Genomic DNA, 19,262 nt, shown 5'->3' on the forward strand with positions numbered 1-19,262 from the left:
CGGATGTGACCTGGACAAGGGTGGGAAGTGGGCAAAAGCAGTGTCACTTAGGGCTGGTAAAATAATATTATTCTTTCACTTTGGAATAGTTAGAAGAAAGGCCGGGCCCCCACTTCTTCGGCTGAGGCAGGTCAGGCTCTTGGGACCGTTGCAACTTCAGCTTTGCTCTGTGTCTGCACCCGAACACCGTAAAGGACACTTGACCGCTGAACGCTGCTAACAGAAAAGGAAATTCCAGAGCCTTGTTACTCTCCCTAAGTGCTGCTGATTGGATTTCACTCAGCAGCGACCAGTGGCCTTAGGGGGGAGGGGGGGTGCCTGTGTTTGCATAGCAGCTTTTGAGTTGGCTTATCACAGAGCTGTAGAAACAGCCTGTCGGAACAGCGAGGACATGGAATTTCAGCGGCACCGTGCCTCAAGGTGCACAACCCACCACTCCGGGCTCAGCCTGAATTTCAATTTCAGTTATCTCTCCCCGCAGGTGTCTGTCCAATGATGACGCCTGTTGATTTATATAGGACATAAAATACCCAGTCCAACCTTAAATACATGTGATATGTCTAATGGCGGGGACGGAACAAAATTCGGTTCCTGCCCAGGCATAGAAGTGACAAGTCCATTGGCTTCCAGTTGGTTTTGAGGCTCAGTTCCCACTTCTGGATATGGATCCAGAGGACAAAAAGAACTTCCTGCCCTATGAACCTACCTGCTTTTAAGGACTTCTGTTCATGGTCTTTCACCATTTGCCATACAGGAGTCAATCATCCAGGGTAGGGCCTTTACCACGGTGGCACCAAGGCTGTGAAACCGCCTTTGAAGGAGTTCATTGAGCCTGTTTAGTCTTGACGTTATGGAGGCATGTGAAGACTGTCTTTGTCGTAGGGCATATCCAATCTTCTTAGCTCCCATGATGGGGATTTCTCTGCTGGTTATATTGTTGCTCTGCTCTTCTACTGATTGTTTACTTTGTTTTTATGTTTCTGATTTGTTGTCTTTGTGCGATAGATATTTACAACCCTGAGCAGTGCTCCAAAACACTTGCAGTCATAACTCCTGCCTCTTTTCTTCCTTCCTTTCATTCTTCCTTCCCCACCCCTTCCTCTAGGTACCACGAACTAGTGACAAAATATGGGAAGCTGGAAAAGCTGGCCGTGGTAGATCTCCGGCCCCAGAGCAGCGCCAAAGTCGAAGTCCACTTCAAAGGCCAGGTGGAAGAGATGACCATCCGCCTGGATCAGACGGTAGCAGAACTAAAGAAACAATTGAAAACGCTGGTCCAGTTGCCAATCAGTAGCATGCTGGTTACCTACTTTGACCATGAAGCTCCCTTCGGTCCCGAGGAGATGAAGTACAACTCACGGGCGCTGCACTCTTACGGCATTCGGGATGGAGATAAAATCTACGTGGACTCCAAAGCCAAATAGCCTCCCGAGCTTCAGGGGGCACACGGCCACGCACTCTCTGCCCCAGGCACGCAACGGAGGAGCTTTCTGCAGGGGGATTTCATTTTGGTTCGTCAGTTGAGGTTTGGTTTTAGATACCTGCCAGGTAACTTCCCTAGCCCAGGTTAGCAGGCCCAGTTCTGAGACATTCACCATGATCCAATGCAGGTTATTACAGTGGAGGATTTTGAGAGGAGGTAACGGACTTCCAGCGTGTGTGTGTGCGTTTTTTCTTTGGTTTCTCCCAACTGCTCTGGTATACATGTGACTTCAGCATGAAAGGTGTTCTTCAAAGCTTAGGGAGTTATTAATACAGTCTCTCAAATCAGGGAGTTCAGGCTTCGGACCATGCACAAGGTACGTGTTAAAAAGATTCTGTGTGGCTCTTGTTCGTTCAGCGGTCGGACTCTGTTTACAAGTGGCTGCGTTGCCATCCTTTCACCCGGGTGGCCTGTCTCTTCGGTTGGAAGGAAAATGTTCTAAAAGCACTTAGATTTGCAACATATCCAGTACCCATCTGGATTTCAGTAAGCTGAAGGAGACAAAAAAAAAATCTCATAGAGATACACGTGTGTGTGTACACACCCACACCCACCCACCCACACACACACACTTTTCACAGCTTCAAAGCACAGCAATCGGGGCAGTCTGCTAAATTGTGATCACTTTGGTAACCTTTTTGCCTTGCTAGCTCTCCAGGATGCCATAGCGACCAGATGGGTGCAGAAAGCACTGGGCATTAAAACGTGCAGCACTTTGAATCATGGCCCATTATTCAATGGCAGCTAAGCAGTCCATTTACTAGATAACTTTAGGCAGGTTCACTGTCCGCTTGGTTGCTGAAATATCCCTCAAGTTGCAATCGGCTCCTATAACGATTGTCACTCTGACTGTTGGCTGAAGGACACTGTATGTATGTGTGGTGTGTGTTTTTGTCTTTTACTATTGTGAATTTTTTATTTTAATTGTACCCTTCCTCTAGGGGGCGGAGGGTGGTGTACATGCTGCTTTCCGGTTCCACCCTGCAACCCTGTTTTATCCTGGCAATAATTGTGTAAGATCCGGCTGGTCGATTGACTCAGGATTGCCCTGAGGTTCTTCCAGGCTGTTCTGAGCTTGGGTCTCCCCAGTTCCAGTCCTACTCTAGCCGCTCTACCACAGGGGAAACCAAAGCCCAGGCTGTTCCAAATGTTTGCCCCTGCTTAGCACTTTTAAGCCAACACAGAGACGCAACATCGTGATCATCTGAGAAGGTTGCCAGTCGCATCACTACTTGGGCTTGCTTTCTTCCACTCAAAAGGTGTGTCTGGAACAATAAGTTGCACAGGACCCATAGTGGTGGGCTTCTCTTACATACCCTAAACTTGCCCAATTTTAATTGGGGAGGGAGTGCGTGGTTCAAGTCTGAGTAATTTTGGAAACTCTCATGAAGTTAAGGACACTAAAGGGCTGTCCACTGATCTGATAGGCCCTTTCGCCCCTGCGAGCCGTTTTATGTGGCTAAAACCTATTTATGCTTTTAGGAAATCCATTCTTTCTTCTTTTCTTTTTTTTTAAAAAAGTTTATTTTGTAAATCAGGCGGGGTTTTCCCCTATCAGTGCCCTTGTATGCTCAACTGTCAGTTTGACGAGCTGAAAACTGGAAAATCGCTCAGTTTTACACACATCTATTTAGAAGGGGGAGCAGGAGGGGTTGCAATGTGTTCCCCCCACCCCCCAAGCAGTGTCTCCAGGTTCTTGTTACCTATGGACTTTTGACCTTGGAGACTTGACTTCCCTGCCCGAGCATATAAGGTTTCTTTCCCATGATGCTTGTGTTTTCTCACGGGGGGCGTGGTGCTCCCCTGGGAGAAGTACCGTGAGGCAGGATAAAGTCATGAATCCCTCAGTGTTGAGCTGCTGTTTTCTCCTACGGCACCGTAAACAATGAGCAATAGAAAGTGGAGCCGAGCCAAGGTTTGCCTGTGGGGCTCCGTTAACTAGGAACCCCCCAACTTAGAATCTTTTACAAACATATGCCAAAGTTTTGTGCTGCCCCCCAACAGATGTGCTTCAAGTGTGGGTCCGTAGTTAACACACCAAAAAATCAACTTGGTCTTAGCACCTCCAAAACTGTATCGCTGTTTTGTGCTAGTTTTTTTGCCACAAACCCCAAATTTTGTGCAGCCCCAAGAAGCCCGGAAACGACATACTCTTAGGTGTGGTCTGGGGAATGAAAAAAAAAAAATCGCATTCTCAGATCCACTCCAAGCCAAAAATTAGTGCTGGTTTTGTGCCGTTTGGGAAAAGATTCTAGGCTGGGGGTTCTTAGTTAACAGAGCCTGCCTGTGGAGCATGGTGGCCTGTTCTCTTTATTTCACTGACTCCAGTAAGAAATAAATTACATATATATATATATATATATATATATATATATATATATATATATATAGGTGGCGTCATTCCAGAATAACATGTTGAAATGGCTCTAGGTTTTATAAGCTGTGGAGACTGGCTAAGGTTCTCTCGCCTGTCCATCTGGATAGCAAAATGCCCTGGAGCTCCAAACCAACGCTCTTGATGTATGATGATGTGTGTTCTCACGGGTGTGTGTATATATTTACACATAATGGGGAAATGGTCATGTTAATAAGATATTTTATTATAAAGCAAAGTTTTATTGAGAGATAGGGTTTGCGTAATATTAGACTATTATTGCATCTGTGGACTTGCTGTATAAAGTACATTAGCGCTGGGCCGGACGACTGATCCGAGTGTAAAGGAATTTCCAGCGCCGGTTGTGCAGAACAGGTGTTTCTCGCCTTTCTCCTCTCTCTAGTATTTATACGGTGGCAACAGACATTAATGAGATATTTTAACTGCTGGCCAGCTGTGTTCCCTGCACAAATATCGGCGTCTTAGTAGGAAACACCCTACATATTAAAAGTCTATGAAAGGAATCCTTTAAAAATCCTTGTGTGTGTGTGTGTTTCTGTTCTCAAAAGTGAAGGCCGTTGTCACAATCTAAACTTTGTGTGTTGTGTGTAACAAACCCAGGGCTGTATCATCTCTGCATATACAATTTTTAAAACTGGAAAACTGCAGCTTGTCTAATTTATGCAAGTGAAAAGTTTTGCGTATGTTGATGTTATGCTGCTAATCACAACGGACAGGGGAGGGAAATGGAGCCAGGCAAGACTTCTCCCTGCCCCCCCTCCCCCTGGATGCTTTATTCAGCCATCTCTCTGGCCCTACATCAACTACACACTTCCAAGTCCTCTTTCCATTCATAAGTGCCTGAAATGTTCTTTGGAAGCTGGAGCCTAAACCCAGTATCGTGTTTTGCAGGCTTTCTGCACTTGCACGGAATTCACACAGCTCTGGACGAGCCGGTCAAGATTGGGAGAAGCGGGAGTATGTCAAAGGTGGATTGCTTAACTAGTTAGGTTATTGCAAGGCAGAAGAAACGTAAGCTTGGCAGCAAGCTTCTTCAGGTACTTGCATCACTCACCTGTGCGCACACACAGACCCTGCCCAGATGCATTATTTCTCTGACTGGAGTTACACACTAAAGCCAATGGAGTATCCCAATTTGCGAACAGCACCAACCTCACAAACCATATTCTCCAACTTCACATTTGGTATGTGGCATTGGCTAAACATGCATTTTATCTTATTTTATTCAAAAATGTGCATCAAAAATGTATTGCACATCCTTCTCAGGCTTTTGACTGTGCAACTGCATAAAATGCTTACAACCGATGCCCCGTTGGATCATTTCTATATCAAATTCCAGTTTTGGCGGTTGGTGTTTTGTTAACGAAGGTACGTGGGGAGTTTGTACCCCTTGGCTGTTTATCTGGTGGGTGCCATCTTATAAGGCGGGTGTGTGAAGTGGTCCTCCTCATGAGATGTCAAAGGCGCTGGGCTCTCAGTCGCTTCAGGCAACTGTGGGTCAGGAGGAGGCGAGCTGGGAAGACTGAAAGGTTTGACCTGGGTGCATGAAATTGAACTTGTGAAGCCACTTTCAGATGAAGCTCCCTTTTACTCAGTTTTAAAGTTGGGGGGACAACATTTGGGACATCCCTATTGACAAGGCTCACTTAAGTCCAACAACCTAGATCAGCCTTCCTCAACCTGGAGCGCTCCAGATGTGTTGGACTGCAACTCCCAGAATGCCCCAGCCAGCAGCTGCCTGGGGCATTTTGGGAGTTGTAGTCCAACACATCTGGAGCGCCCCAGGTTGAAGGCTGACCTAGATCATGAACAGTAACAATGGCTTACTCAGTGGCTGCACGCTGATCCTTGATATCTAGCTTCCAATACGACAGTTGGTGCATTCTTCGGGTCACTATCCTTCCTCCCTCCCTTAAAAATCACAGCTTTCATTTCTAAGAAACCAAGCTTCTAGTTCTTACCAGTGTTACTTGCCCTCAAAGAGCGCCATACCATAAGGAGGGAAAGTTCCGGTCTCTCGAAGGAAGGACACTTTTTGTTGTTCACAGCTTTCTTTGGCTTCCTGGCTTGACACAGGTGGCATTCTTCTGACATGAACAGGTGACATTAAAAGATTTTCTCAGAGCCAGGCCAACCCAGTCAGTCTGCTTCAGGTAACTCTAATTTACCTGCAACACTTTACTGAACGTGTGAAATGTGGGTGTGCTCGAACTTCAAAATTTCAGGACCTGTCGCCTTTGGGTCCCAAGCCATAGCAAACGATTACCGTCCTATATGTGGTTCCTTATCCCTGTAACATGTATGAAGACTTAAAGAAGAGTTGTTGGTTTGCAATACTGAGGGAAACCGAATTCTGTGCGTGCTAGACCCAAATTTAGCATTCAGAATAAATTATGCAAATCGTTTCACCTGCATCTAATTCTGCCTTCATCATTAAGTTGGGCGAAGAATTTCGATTCAACCCACCAACCCAAATCATGGAATGCTGTGGTAACTGCTCAAGGTGACCACCATTCTGCTTGCCAGCCTTTCTCTGTGGCACACAGGAAGCAAGCTAGTGAGGAGATGTGGCTACCGTACTGCTTGTTCACTCACTTGTTGATCGGAGCTTGTCTCCCTGGTATGGGAGGAGTAGGAGGAGCACAGAAGACATCTTCTCTCTGCCCTTCATGCGCACACACAAACAAGGCTGTCATGCCCCAAAGCCACCCAAAACATGGAGCTGATCTAGCCAACGTTCATTTTTCTCGCTTCCAAACCTATTCGACAAAGATCTTGCAGCTTGGTTGTGTCGTGTAGGGATTAAAGATCTTGCCCCACGCACATTGTTTACAGAACGGTCGAATCGATCAATTATACCGACATTTAACTTAATGATGTTGGGATGCACCTCCGGGATCTGGAAGTGCTACTATAAAACACTCTGGGATTAAGTGGTGGCTTATTTCGTATCACGGAATAACTGAATATAGCGAGTATGAAAATTCTACCAACCTCCCCCCCCCCCCAAATGATTAAAAGCATGAAATGTGATCCCTAGCAATTGTGGTATGTTAAGACATTTCCTTATGTAGAGTGTGAAGATCTACATTGTCCACGTTGTTCATTTGACTTCTGCCAAGATGAGAGGCCTTATTATTATTACTGGCTCTGGCAGGACAGAAAGGATGACTCCTGCAGTGCAGCAGAGGGAAGGCCTCATCTTCCTGCTCTGAGATTTATTTGCTTGTGTCGCAGTTTTCAGGAACTTGCTTAGGGAAATTAGAAACGTGCTCTGGATTTAGGGGTGTTTCTAGTATGGATGTGCTCCGCTTCTAATCGGACCGGCGAATTAGAAGCGGAGCGGGGGGCTTCGCCTGCCCTTAAGGCAGAGGCGAAGAGGATTGGAGGGCCGGCGTTGCGTGGCGAAGAGGATCGAGGTGAAGGCGGATCCTTCGCCTCGATCCGGAGCTCCGCCGGAAAGGTAGGTGGGGTTTACTGGGCCCTGTTGCTGTCGCCCATGCGGTGACAGCGGCAGGGCCCGGTAACCCCCCCTCCTCTCCCTTACCTGCCTCCGTCCGCGGTCCGTCGGCGTCTTCAATTGAGCCCGCGGTTCAACCAGGAAGTCTGGGCCACTGGTTGAACCGCGGGTTCAATTGAAGACGCTGACAGACCACGGACGGAGGCAGGTAAGGCCCCCCTCCCCCTTGGTCCCTTACCGGGCTCTGCCGCCGTCGCCGCCCTCCTCTCCCGGCCTTACCTGGCGCCACTCCCCTCCATTGCGGAGCTCCGATTTGGAGCCGGAGCTCCGCGGCAAAGAGGAGCGGAGTATGGGCGGAGCGGTGCGGAGCGGGCCAACCCGAAATTTTCGGATCGGCCCGCGGGGCGGAGCGGGGGGTCCGTGCACACCCCTAGTTTCTAGGCAGTTAAAAGATTCAGGGACCTGGCCCTTAGGACACATCTGCATATAGAATATGCATATGTTGATACAAATGTAGACATAATTACTAGGGTTTATTTAAATTTCACAGGAAGCAAAGACAGCCAATTAATTTTTCATCCAAATAACCTCAAATAAAATAAATATTTCAATTAATTTGCACTCTGCCCCAGGTCGTCCCAAACCAATGGAAAACACACACCCCTCCCACAACCTTAATTGCCGTGCAGGGAGATATTTTTGGTGGGATGCAACGTGTGCAAGATCAACCGCTGCAATTCCCCCTGAAAACTGCCGCCTGCGTGGCAATTAAGCTAAGAGAGCTTCGGCTATTGGGCAGTATTAAAAACGAAGTACATAAATAAGAAAAACATCCATTTGCGGGGACGGAGATCTAGAGTTCTGTGGAATAGGTTCAGAAACAGTATGAAAGTGAGACATTCCTAGTATCCTATCCACACCCTTTGAAATGGAGGACATGACCTCTTCCTCATAACAGTGCCCTGCTCTGCCAGCACGGAAAGAACCGATGTAACAGGTGGACAAGGTGGCGCGCTGTGCGATTAATTCCTCTCTTACATATGAAACGGCCTCCGAGAGGAGGGAGCATGGAATTCTGAAACATCTGACAAGACGAAACAGACATCTGGAAACGGGGCATTCATAGAATCATAGAATAGCAGAGTTGGAAGGGGCCTACAAAGCCATCGAGTCCAACCCCCTGCTCAACGCAGGAACCCACCCTAAAGCATCCCTGACAGATGGCTGTCCAGCTGCCTCTTGAAGGCCTCTAGTGTGGGAGAGCCCACAACCTCCCTAGGTAACTGATTCCATTGTCGTACTACTCTAACAGTCAGGAAGTTTTTCCTGATGTCCAGCCAGAATCTGGCTTCCTTTAACTTGAGCCCGTTATTCCATGTCCTGCACTCTGGGAGGATCGAGAAGAGATCCTGGCCCTCCTCTGTGTGACACCCTTTTAAGTATTGGAAGAGTGCTCTAATGTCTCCCCTCAATCTTCTCTTCTCCAGGCTAAACATGCCCAGTTCTTTCAGTCTCTCTTCATAGGGCTTTGTTTCTAGACCTCTGATCATCCTGGTTGCCCTCTTCGCAAAGGCTTCCTTCCCTTACACCCTTGAAACAATCTCTGGGTTTGGGAGGAACGGGTATCTGGTGGCAGTTGGGAACGTGCCTCTATATTTGCAAAATGCAAACTTTTATTGTTTTAACTTCACCTACATACTAGGTTTGACGCTTGTTCAGTAATGTTTTGCTTTTTTACTTTTGAGTTAAAGAATGAGCACATCATTTTAGAGCTTCAAGCTAAACCTTTCTTCCATCTTTCAGGTGTTGGTAGGTAGGTATCACTGCCTCTTGCAGTTGGAACCCCTGGAGAGAGGAATTTCTCCCAGATCTCGGGAATCCAGCTGCAATCCCTGCAGAGCCCAATTAAATGTGGGCTGCTGCTGCTGAGGCCAAAATCTTCTGGATTGGATCAGGCCTGCCAGTCTTTGTTCCTGACTGGTTCATTGTTACTGGAGGAGGAGAATGTTGGTACATCAAGCTTCCCCGCCCCCTTGCTTCTGACTTGCCAAAATTTCAGAAAAACAGACTTGCTAAAGAGACCAAAATACTGTGCAAGGAGGTTCAGCAATGTGGCATGTGGACAGAGACTCTTTCAGTTCAACTGTTGCACAAAAGGCAGAAAAGCCATGTTGAGACATTTTCCAATCACCACCAGGAAAAAGCTTCACTTGTTATTTTGTCTTCTTCTGGTGCAGTCATTAAAAGCATAGCAGCACTCTCCATTTTTGAAAGGTGGCAATCCTACAGCTTTAGTGGGTGGGATCCCCAACAGTTACGTGCCACGGTACTGCTGCACAGGAGCAGGGGGCCAGATAGGGCTTGGACCTCTATACTTGTCGTAAGTGCTCCAAATGCAGCAAGCCACCAATCCACAGGCTCCAGCCTAGAGACACCAGGCAAATTGGCATTATTATTTTTTTAAAAAAAACCTAATTTGCCATGTGTTTATTAGCGAATTCAAATATTGAGCTACAGTCACAAGGGAATCATTCACTGTAGGCATACCTGGTTCCCTCCCATTTTGAATGATCAAATTCTTCCATTTTTTTAAAATAGGAAGTAGATATAAAAGCATCTTGCAAAGACGCGGCCGGCACAAATGCAGCAGCCAACTTCTCAACCCGCCAGTCATTGTGCCTTTAACAACTGTTGAATCTGTGTGCATGTTACTGGGTGCTCACATTTATATCCACACTGTGCAAAACTGCAGACTAAGAAGTTCTTAAAGACATCAGAGAAAACAGGGTTGCTTTGTTCCCTGATAAGTTGGCAACTTAGTTCTGCCTAAGCCCCATCCCTTCAAAGTTCTGGGGGCCCTACTGGAGTAGTCAGCAGGCTGGGTTTGGCCCGTGGGCCGGAGGTTTTACGCCCCTGCCTAAAAGCGATACGAATTTCTCTCAAACTATTCTGCCCCGCCTCCGCCCCCCACGCTCACATAACCTCAGAGGGTTGGGGTTTTTTTGGGTTTTTTTGCAAGAGATTTACCAGACTAAACGGGTATAAATTTGGTAAATGGCAAAGTCTACACCGATTCCTGGACATCTATTTGCATACTAAACAAACCGGACAAATTCATGTTGGGCACAAGGGCCCATGCTTGTGTGTGTGCGCGCCTGCTTGCTTAATTCCTATGCTGCTTAATGCTAATTCTGTAATTCTATATAGACCCTCCCTCGGTAGCACAAAGAAGGAAGGGGTGTCTTTTTTTTCTTTTGTAGGTTCCCCCCCCACACCAAGTGTAAAGTGATTCTGATCAAAACAGACACATACCTGGTTCCTTGTTGCATTGACATTTTCCTCCTGGATCTCCTGGAAGGTTTAACTTTTCAGAAAGAGAGAGAGATCGCTCCAGGGTACCAGCCCTGCATTATTATTATTTTTTTTAAATTTGCACTTTTGATTCTCCAACTTGCCATTAAACACTAGAAAAGCGGATTTATTCTTAACTGAAGCTCAACACTGTTCTATAAAGAAAAAACTATTCTATCTTGTTTTTTATTTGGAAGACCAAAAGGATTTTTGGGGGACGTCAACCATTAATAATTGGCAAAAGCCTATTGTCATGTGTCCTTCGTTGACATAATTTCTCCCAGGGGTTATCCAAGTTTTGGTTTTAAATTTCAAGTTTAATTTTGCTCCATATTGCCACAAACCAGGTTGGTGATTCCTTTTCCATATATTTGTATTTTTAAACTTTGTATTTCTCACTCTTTTTCATTTCTTTCATTTTTTTTAACCCTGCCTTGTAACTGTTCCTTTGAGGTCTGTCCTTTGGAAGCTTGCTGTTCTGTTAGCATTTCAATGGTCTTTGGTAGAATTGCCAGCTAGGTAGCTTTACATTTCTTTTTCTCTGACGTTTTGGAATCCAGGAAAAAGTTTGAGGAACTGAAATTAATCCTACTCCTTCAATAAGGCAGAAATATGTTCAGTATAATGGGAACTCAGAATTTATTTGATAGCTGAATAGCATGCCACACTTGCTATTATCAGTGTTAGCTCCTAGTTATATAGAGATAAATGCTGAAATTTCAGCGTAATGCCTTATACACTTATGCATATATTAAACTCACATTGAATGTTTCTATAAATAATTAGATACATCTCCTTTAACATTTTATATTTTATAATTTGATCTCTCTTTTACTCCTACTTTTTCAGAAAATGAATCTGTTCATAGCTAAAGAGCATTTAAATATATATAAAATATTTGAAGAGAGCATTAGACGAGGATACATGTTTAAGGTCTAGACTTTCAGGAATTAACATTGATGGCTGTGTATTGCAGGAGATAGTAGGATGGTTTCTGAATCCTGATAGCCACTCATGGCACAAATCCAGTAAAAGTTACTTTTGACCATGGACATGTGGACGTCATACACATACCCTCATTCATTCATGCCCCCCAAGGGGGAAAATGTGGGAAGGCTGGTCATGACCAAGCCCCACTGACATCAAGTGAACGCAATGGCATTTAAATTCATCAACGTGGCCCCGCTCCATTGCTTTCAAAGGTTCATAATATAGCCTGCTCCTGTGCATGTTTTCTTGGAAGTAAAGGCCCGCTGTAGTCTGTGGGCTTTAGAGATAGTATGCATATGAGTGTAGTTGCGACTCACTTTTGCTAGGTTTTGCAGACACTTGGAAAGATCTGAAAGTCGAGTCATACTCTGCTATCCTGTCTATATGTATTCCTGACTATCAAAGAGATCTTCAAACCACTTGTGGTCATGTTCGACTTGGGAACGTTGTAGAACAGGTTGTTGGGTGTGTTTTTTTTATCATAATCTATTTTCATTGCAGTCCTGTCCCATGCCATCCTCTGCCTTGTTCCTCACAGCTCCTTTCAATAAAGGTTCAGTTCTGTCTATGTCCTGGGACTGCTCCCTCCATTGAACTAAATGGAGGAAAGTTTCTGAGCTTCAGACATCAGTTAGCACCCTGCGCCCTTCAACTGCGCATTGGACAAAAAGGCAAACTTTTGCCCTGATTTAATAAAACTGGGGAATTAATGAAATGGTGAAGCTCTTTACCTTGAGAACTACTTTGTACTGGATTAATTATGTATATCAAATTCCACTGGGCAGGAAAGGAATTAAAATACCCTCGTAGGATTGATGTATTATGTATATAGCTTCATTTTTATCTCTGCTCCACCCCTGCGCCCACATATTCCCGCCAAAACCTTTATAAAAATTGATAGCTGTGTAATGCAAAAGATGGGCAGCTGTGCCAATGTTTGTACTTCCATCTTACCAGTCAAGAAATATTAAGCGTTCATCTTCTCACCAGCTGATACAAAAAAAGAAGAAAGAAGAAGAAGAAAAAGGATTAGTTAAAGCAACGTTTAAAGTCTTCCAGGGATGAGAGCACTCCACGGTAGATAATTGGCTCTCCTTTTCGTATACAATGAGAAGAGGTTCAGGCAAAAGCTTCATAACATGGAGATCATGGTGGAATTGTCTGGGGTTATGAAGGGGTTGAGTGTTTCCTCTGAGCTACTTCCGTATTAAACCCTATTAAAGGCTGACATTACAAATGTTTTTAAACCCCTGCCCCCATTCCAAGATTGGGACTTGTCTTTGCCCAAACAACATCTGTCAAGTGTGTTACTTTTCAACAAGAGTGACGCTACCTAATTAAGAGGCTTTGAGTTTGTGTGCGCAGATGAAGAGCTTTAATTTCCAAAAAATTCTGACAGTCTGAACTAATCAAACAATTTCAAGGCGATCTTGTCATAACCTTTAAGGTGGTATTTACATAGGAGACCCGGTTCCATGTGGATGGCTCTATTGGTTACACTTTTTGATATTTTCTTCTAGGATGAATTATCCATCATTCTTTCGAAGCTGGGTGGCCTTTTCCTTCATAATTGTACGACAGCAAGGTTAGTATTTTGGCTTTTCAGCGGCTGGATATTGATACTCTCAGTGTTCATAAATAGAAATCCATTCTGTTCAAAGATGGGCTTCATAAGAACCAGTCACATATAGATAATGGCTTCTTAGCCTTTAAGTGCATTTTTGTGGGAGTAAGTACATCCTATAGGCTGGAAACATATTTTCAACAAGAACTCCACAGACTGCAGTACCCTGACCCTAAAACAAGGTTGGGTAACTTCTGGCTTTCCAGATGTTGTTGAACATACGACCAAAGTTAGTTTCCCTGTAGAGTGGTGAGGCACTGCTGGAGAACATGTGTGAGTGAAGCCATCATGTGGACAAGGTCAATTGCGTGGGGTTTCCCGTCTTATTTCACGGGGAATGGTGAGGAAAGTTCATGCAATTGGCCCTGCCCTGTATAAATTCACATGTATCCCATGGCTGTGTGGAAATAATTCCCACACTGCCATAGTGCCTGTGAAGGGCACCACATTTAGAGCCACTGGAATCCATGGCATCATGGTATCCATGGGATACCTGGTACCTGCTTACTGTCACAGTAGTTGTAATTGCAGGAAGAGGCAGCCATCAGTTGCTTCCAACCATGCAATAAGGCTACCTGATGTTCCACTTCCTCTCATGAATCCAACGCCATACATCATCTTGCACCACATTCCCCCTCAATTGGAAGTACAGGCAGTGGTGCAGGAAACGGCCTTCTCTGTGATAGCCCTGAAGTTATGGGACTCTCTCCCCAAACATGCTTATCTCACCCATTCTCTTTTAGTTTGGGGGAATCAGGCAAAATATAGTTACATTTCAGAGGCTTTGGAGCTTCACTGAGTTATAATTTTGTGTTCAAGTGCCAGTTCCTTCTGTTGTGGTTCTGATTTTATTGATGTGTTTTTTAGATTGATATTGTTAAGATTTGTGGGGAGGGTGTTTTTTTGGGTTTTTTTGTAAGCGGTTTTGTGGGCCTACATGGATAAAAAAACAGGATATATATATAATTTCCCTGAATATCAGGGTGGTTTGAGAGATGAATGTCGGGAAACCGCTTCTCCAAATGGTTATGCATTCTGGTGGGAAGCTTTTAAAGCTTTTACTACATGGTTTCCATTCATCTGTTCCCCACTTTTAACTACCCCAAATAACTTCCCTTCCTTATCTGAAGGGAAATTGCCTGTTGTGCCTTGCCTCGCAATAGGATCAGGTGAACCATTTTTAAGCAATCTTATTATACTTGATGTTTGAAGAGTCTGCAAAGATATAGCTCTTGGCTAATGCTTAAAATGCCTATCGAAAAATGTTGGGCTGTATTCCATGCTAAAAAAGAAAAGGGGGGGGAATCCCTCAGTGATCCCACATTTAACAGCTGTGCTGTAATTGTCTAGCTATTACTTAACAGCTGTGAAATGTTTTTGCTTCCTCTGTATCTGGCAAAGGAATCTTTGCTTATAGCCATTAACGTTGTCCATATCCAGATGCAGAGTTCCGTGGGTTTTCTGATTAGTTGTGCCATGTGACACTTCTCCATTTTATGACAAGCTAATAGAAACTGTGAGTGCAGTTAAGGAAATAATTTTCACACATATCCACAGTGTCTGGGTTCACATAACACGACAACCATACTCAAAGTTGAGTATAGATTGAATGTGGGATGTCGTTGAAACATAGGTTGTTGTGGTTGAAATGTGGTTTGCTGCGTTGTATGAGCCCAGCTGTGCTAACATGAACCACAATTCATAACCCAACAACAAACCTGCAGTTCTCTTCAAGGGTTGCTCATGGTTAAAAAAAAAATCATGGTTTGTGAGTGTGGCTGGGTTCACACAAAAGAACAACCCTTGGTTCAACAACAACCCACACTCAACCTAGCATAGACTGTGAGAAGGAGGCTCAAACCTGACACTGCATAGCACTCCACCCTACTAGCCCCGACGGGCACTAAAGATGCAGCTGCAGGCAGAGGCGGGAAAGTGGGGCAGTGGTCTCAGAAAGGTGCTGGGTCCTACAGTCATGCTCCGTGCAAGCATGGCTGGCGCACACCGCCTGCACTGAGCATGACTGCAGGACACTGGCCCTTGGGTGCTCTGCGTGAAATACCGAAACTATTTATTATTTATTTATTTATTACATTTTTATACCGCCCAATAGCCGAAGCTCTCTGGGCGGTTCACCAAAATTAAAACCATCATAAAACAACCAACAGGTTAAAAGCACAATTACAAAATACAGTATAAAAAGCACAACCAGGATAAAACCACGCAGCAAAATTGATATAAGATTAAAATACAGAGTTAAAACAGTAAAATTTAAATTTAAGTTAAAATTAAGTGTTAAAATACTGAGTGAATAAAAAGGTCTTCAGCTAGCGACGAAAGGAGTACAGTGTAGGCGCCAGGCGGACCTCTCTGGGGAGCTCATTCCACAACCAGGGTGCCACAGCGGAGAAAGCCCTCCTCCTAGTAGCCACCTGCCTCACTTCCTTTGGCAGGGGCTCACGGAGAAGGGCCCCTGTAGATGACCTTAAGGTCCGGGTAGGTACATATGGGAGGAGGCGTTCCTTCAAATAACCTGGCCCCAAACCGTTTAGGGCTTTAAATGTCAATACCAGCACTTTGAATTGGGCCCGGACCTGGACTGGCAGCCAATGAAGCTGGAAAAGGACTGGCGTGATGTGGTCTCGTCGGCCAGTCCCTGTTAGTAGACGTGCTGCCCTGTTTTGTACCAGTTGAAGTTCCCGGACCGTTTTCAAAGACATCCCCACATATAACGCATTGCAGTAATCCAAACGAGAGGTTATCAGAGCATGGATAACTGTAGCTAGGCTATCTCTGTCCAGAACTAGTGCAGGTAGAAGGCAAAAAAGCAGAAGCGCCCAACGGGCCCCTGCATGTTCAAGAATTCAGGAAGAGGCAGTGAGTTGGTGCTTCTATGAAGCCTATAACAAAACCTCTCCTCCATGTCCAAATGCAACAAGGAGTCTTGAACAGAAGACGGATTGTTTTGCCTCTGGTGGCTCAGGTCAGCATTCACTGAATAATATAATGAAGCGAGTGAGACGGTCTGTTTCCCCATGTAAAAAGGCAACGACATGTCGGAAGGGAACCTCACTCAGCTTGTGAGCAGGTGTCTCCATCGGTGATCAGAATGTTTCAGGTTCTGGGCTATCATTTTTCCTTGATCAGTAATGCTATTTTAGCCTGTGGCTAATATCTGCAAACTCATATCCATTTTAATATAGGCGGGTATGGCTTTCCCCAAAGGATCCTGGGGACTGTAGTTTGGTGAGGATGCTGTGGATTTGGGGCAGTGTCCAAAGGTGGAGTCTCCCTCATGCAAATGATATTGCTCTATTGGAAACTAAGCTCTGACCCACACGTAAGAGGAGAATCCAGCCAAAGTGACGTTTGTGCCAATGTAACCGGTTGTGCAACCAGTGGCACAAGCATCATGCTCCAGCACTTGAGCGTGGGAAAGGTTTGGTGGAGCTCCGCTACTGCTATTTGACCCTGCGCAATGACACTGTCGGATGCTGCCTTCTATTCTCTTGCACTTCCGCGGGGGGATGCAGGTCACAGTGTTCCTGGGCAGAAGGGATTGTTGGGCTCTCCTGACAGGCAGCGCTGAGTCCCAGAAGGGTCCGCCTATACGGTCTTTTATCAATAGTGTAGCTATTACAAGCATGTGTAACGCAATAATGCCCTTTCTTCTAATGACACACAGCAAGCACGTGGCCAGTTCACATTCAAATCGCACTTCATCTACAGGACAAAAAAGGGGAAACCAGCTAACAATCAGATTATCAATATGTCCCTGAGCGGCAAGTCAAAACTAACCTCTCCCAGGCCTTCGCTTCTGCAAGTCTGCAGGCAGCCGCAGCTCCAGGGGCAGGCTCCAGTCCTGTGGTTGCTAGAGAGCGGTATGCACCACGTAGGCTTGTCTTCCTCTCACTCAAGACGCCAAACATGGGGTTGTACTAGCCACCAGCCCAACGCGCGCTAAGATGCTCATCCTGTCCAGCCGGAAAGAGGCTGTATATAAACCAAGACTCCGGTTTTCAGGGGGCAGGGCACAGGTACGAGCATGGCTCCACCCACCAAGCTGCCCATTGGTTCTCTCTGACCAAGCCTGGCTATAAATGCTTCCTGGACTTCCAGATTCTGGCCATGGCTGTGAAGCATCTTAGCCCCGCTGTGGGCACCTGCTATGCTGCCAACGTACCCTCTGATCCATCCGCAAGCTTTGCTGCTGCTTCTCCTACCGCTTTTCTCCTGGGATTTCAGGACAGATATTCCGGCCGAAGCAGACTTGATTTTAAATCCATATCTTGCAGTGGTGTCTTTTTTCCATTCTTATTTTAGAGTAGGCAAAATCCACATTGGGACCCTAGCATGGGGGTAGGCGGAGATAGGAGGGCTTTTAAGATCTGGAGCAGCTCCCGGTGCCTACTCTAGAGTAAAAATGAGGGTGGGGTGGAAAATGTCATAGATACAAAGTCATATCTGTTTTGGCCCTTAGAAGTTGGTCCATAATTAACCAGGGTTGATAAAAATCAATGACTTAAAAAAATTCCTATATTTTTATTTAGATTGGGGTTTTTTATTATTTAAATGAGATTTTGAAATTTTCTTTAAACAATTAGTAAAAAAGAAAAGGAAAAGAGCCTAGGTCAAAGATATCATCACAAACACTAATTAGACAACTCTTAATGGATGGAAGCTAGTCCTGATCAGTCATAGTCTGCATTGCAAGTTGGTGTACAGAAGTACACGTTCTCTCTTTGCCTCTCTCGGCAAAGATAGAGAAGGTCAAGAAATAGAGAATTTGGGGAAGAGGCATAGATCTAAACAAGGAGAAGGACACTGGATATAAACGAAGGTCAATAGAAAGTGAAACCAACAGTGAAAAGAAGAGATTCATGCAGTCCTGGCTCCTGAGGAAACATCTGCTGCTTATATCCTCCAGTGTAGAAAGGGAAGTGCCTTGCATTTTCGTTTTGATGAAAATTAATCTGACCCCCCCCCCCAAAAAATAATCAGACTAATTGCTTAGTGTGTACCTACCTTCTAATGAAACCTACATCTCTGAATATGTATTAAGGCTATATTAAACAATAATGTACTTCTACTAAAATGATGATTAAATAGAATCTTCCTCACTAGTGATTTAAACTGTGATTTAAATAATTAAAATTGAGTCCTTCAGAGAAGCGATTTAAATCAAATCAACCCTGTAGTCGACCCTGGCTCTCAGCTGACCCTACTAACCTACGGTCGTGCAAATCAACTTCCTTGGTCTGTCCTTCTACCAAAGTTCCAGCACTGGACTTGTGTTCCAGGCACTTTTCCTGCTCAGCTGCCAGTGTTGACTTAAAAAAAAAGAAACCATAGTACCCATCCACAGGGATGATGGAAAGACAATCCAGGTGCAGGGCTGTGGTCATCTCCCCTGTAACTATGGGATTGTTGGTCTTTCTTCTCCATCAACTCTAAGGCGGCCACTTATGAATCACCAAAGGAAGGAGGAAAAGCATCACGAAAAAACAGGACAAAAGAGGATATGAATGTGCATAAATGTGTGTGCTAATCTGTATCTATAAATGCAAATTTAGAATGAAATAGACATACAGTTCATCTCACCATAGTGTGGAAGTCTGGGACAAGGAGACCCATGACCCTGCTTGTTTAGTCTGCTGTCCAGGTACAAAGTGCTGATGCAGCCCATTTCTCGTGAGTCTTCATCTTTAAAGCGGAACCGGACTGCGCTGCCCTTCAAATACATCTTCAAAGAGAGAACGGCCCTCTGTAAGAGAGGACATCTGACCACCCTAAGTCTGGATGTGTTTACTGTTTTTTCTTTCTTTTTTAAAAGAGGCCTCTCGGTTGTCGGCCAGATCGCTGGATGAAATATCATTACTACCACTAATGAGGTTGTAGTATTCTGTTTGTGAAGAGAAACAGTTGTTTAGCCAGATAATGTTACCTCGGAGAGGCATAG

General features: G+C 45.1%; 1 protein-coding gene across 2 annotated transcripts in view; it reads left to right on the top strand.

The window, feature by feature from the left end:
• Positions 1–19,262, top strand: part of LOC134407268 (tubulin-specific chaperone cofactor E-like protein) — a 106,185-nt gene that overhangs the window by 25,309 nt on the left and 61,614 nt on the right. Inside the window, exon 9 of one of the 2 annotated variants that reach the window (XM_063138961.1) lies at positions 13,200–13,264. In XM_063138961.1, coding sequence (XP_062995031.1) covers positions 13,200–13,264 — 65 coding nt within the window. Of the gene's footprint in view, positions 1–1,105; positions 4,395–13,199; positions 13,265–19,262 lie in introns of those variants that run through there. The other variant, XM_063138962.1, reaches the window with a different exon arrangement.

This window comes from Elgaria multicarinata, chromosome 12 (genome assembly GCF_023053635.1).
Source record: "Elgaria multicarinata webbii isolate HBS135686 ecotype San Diego chromosome 12, rElgMul1.1.pri, whole genome shotgun sequence".
Taxonomy (NCBI): domain Eukaryota; kingdom Metazoa; phylum Chordata; class Lepidosauria; order Squamata; family Anguidae; genus Elgaria; species Elgaria multicarinata.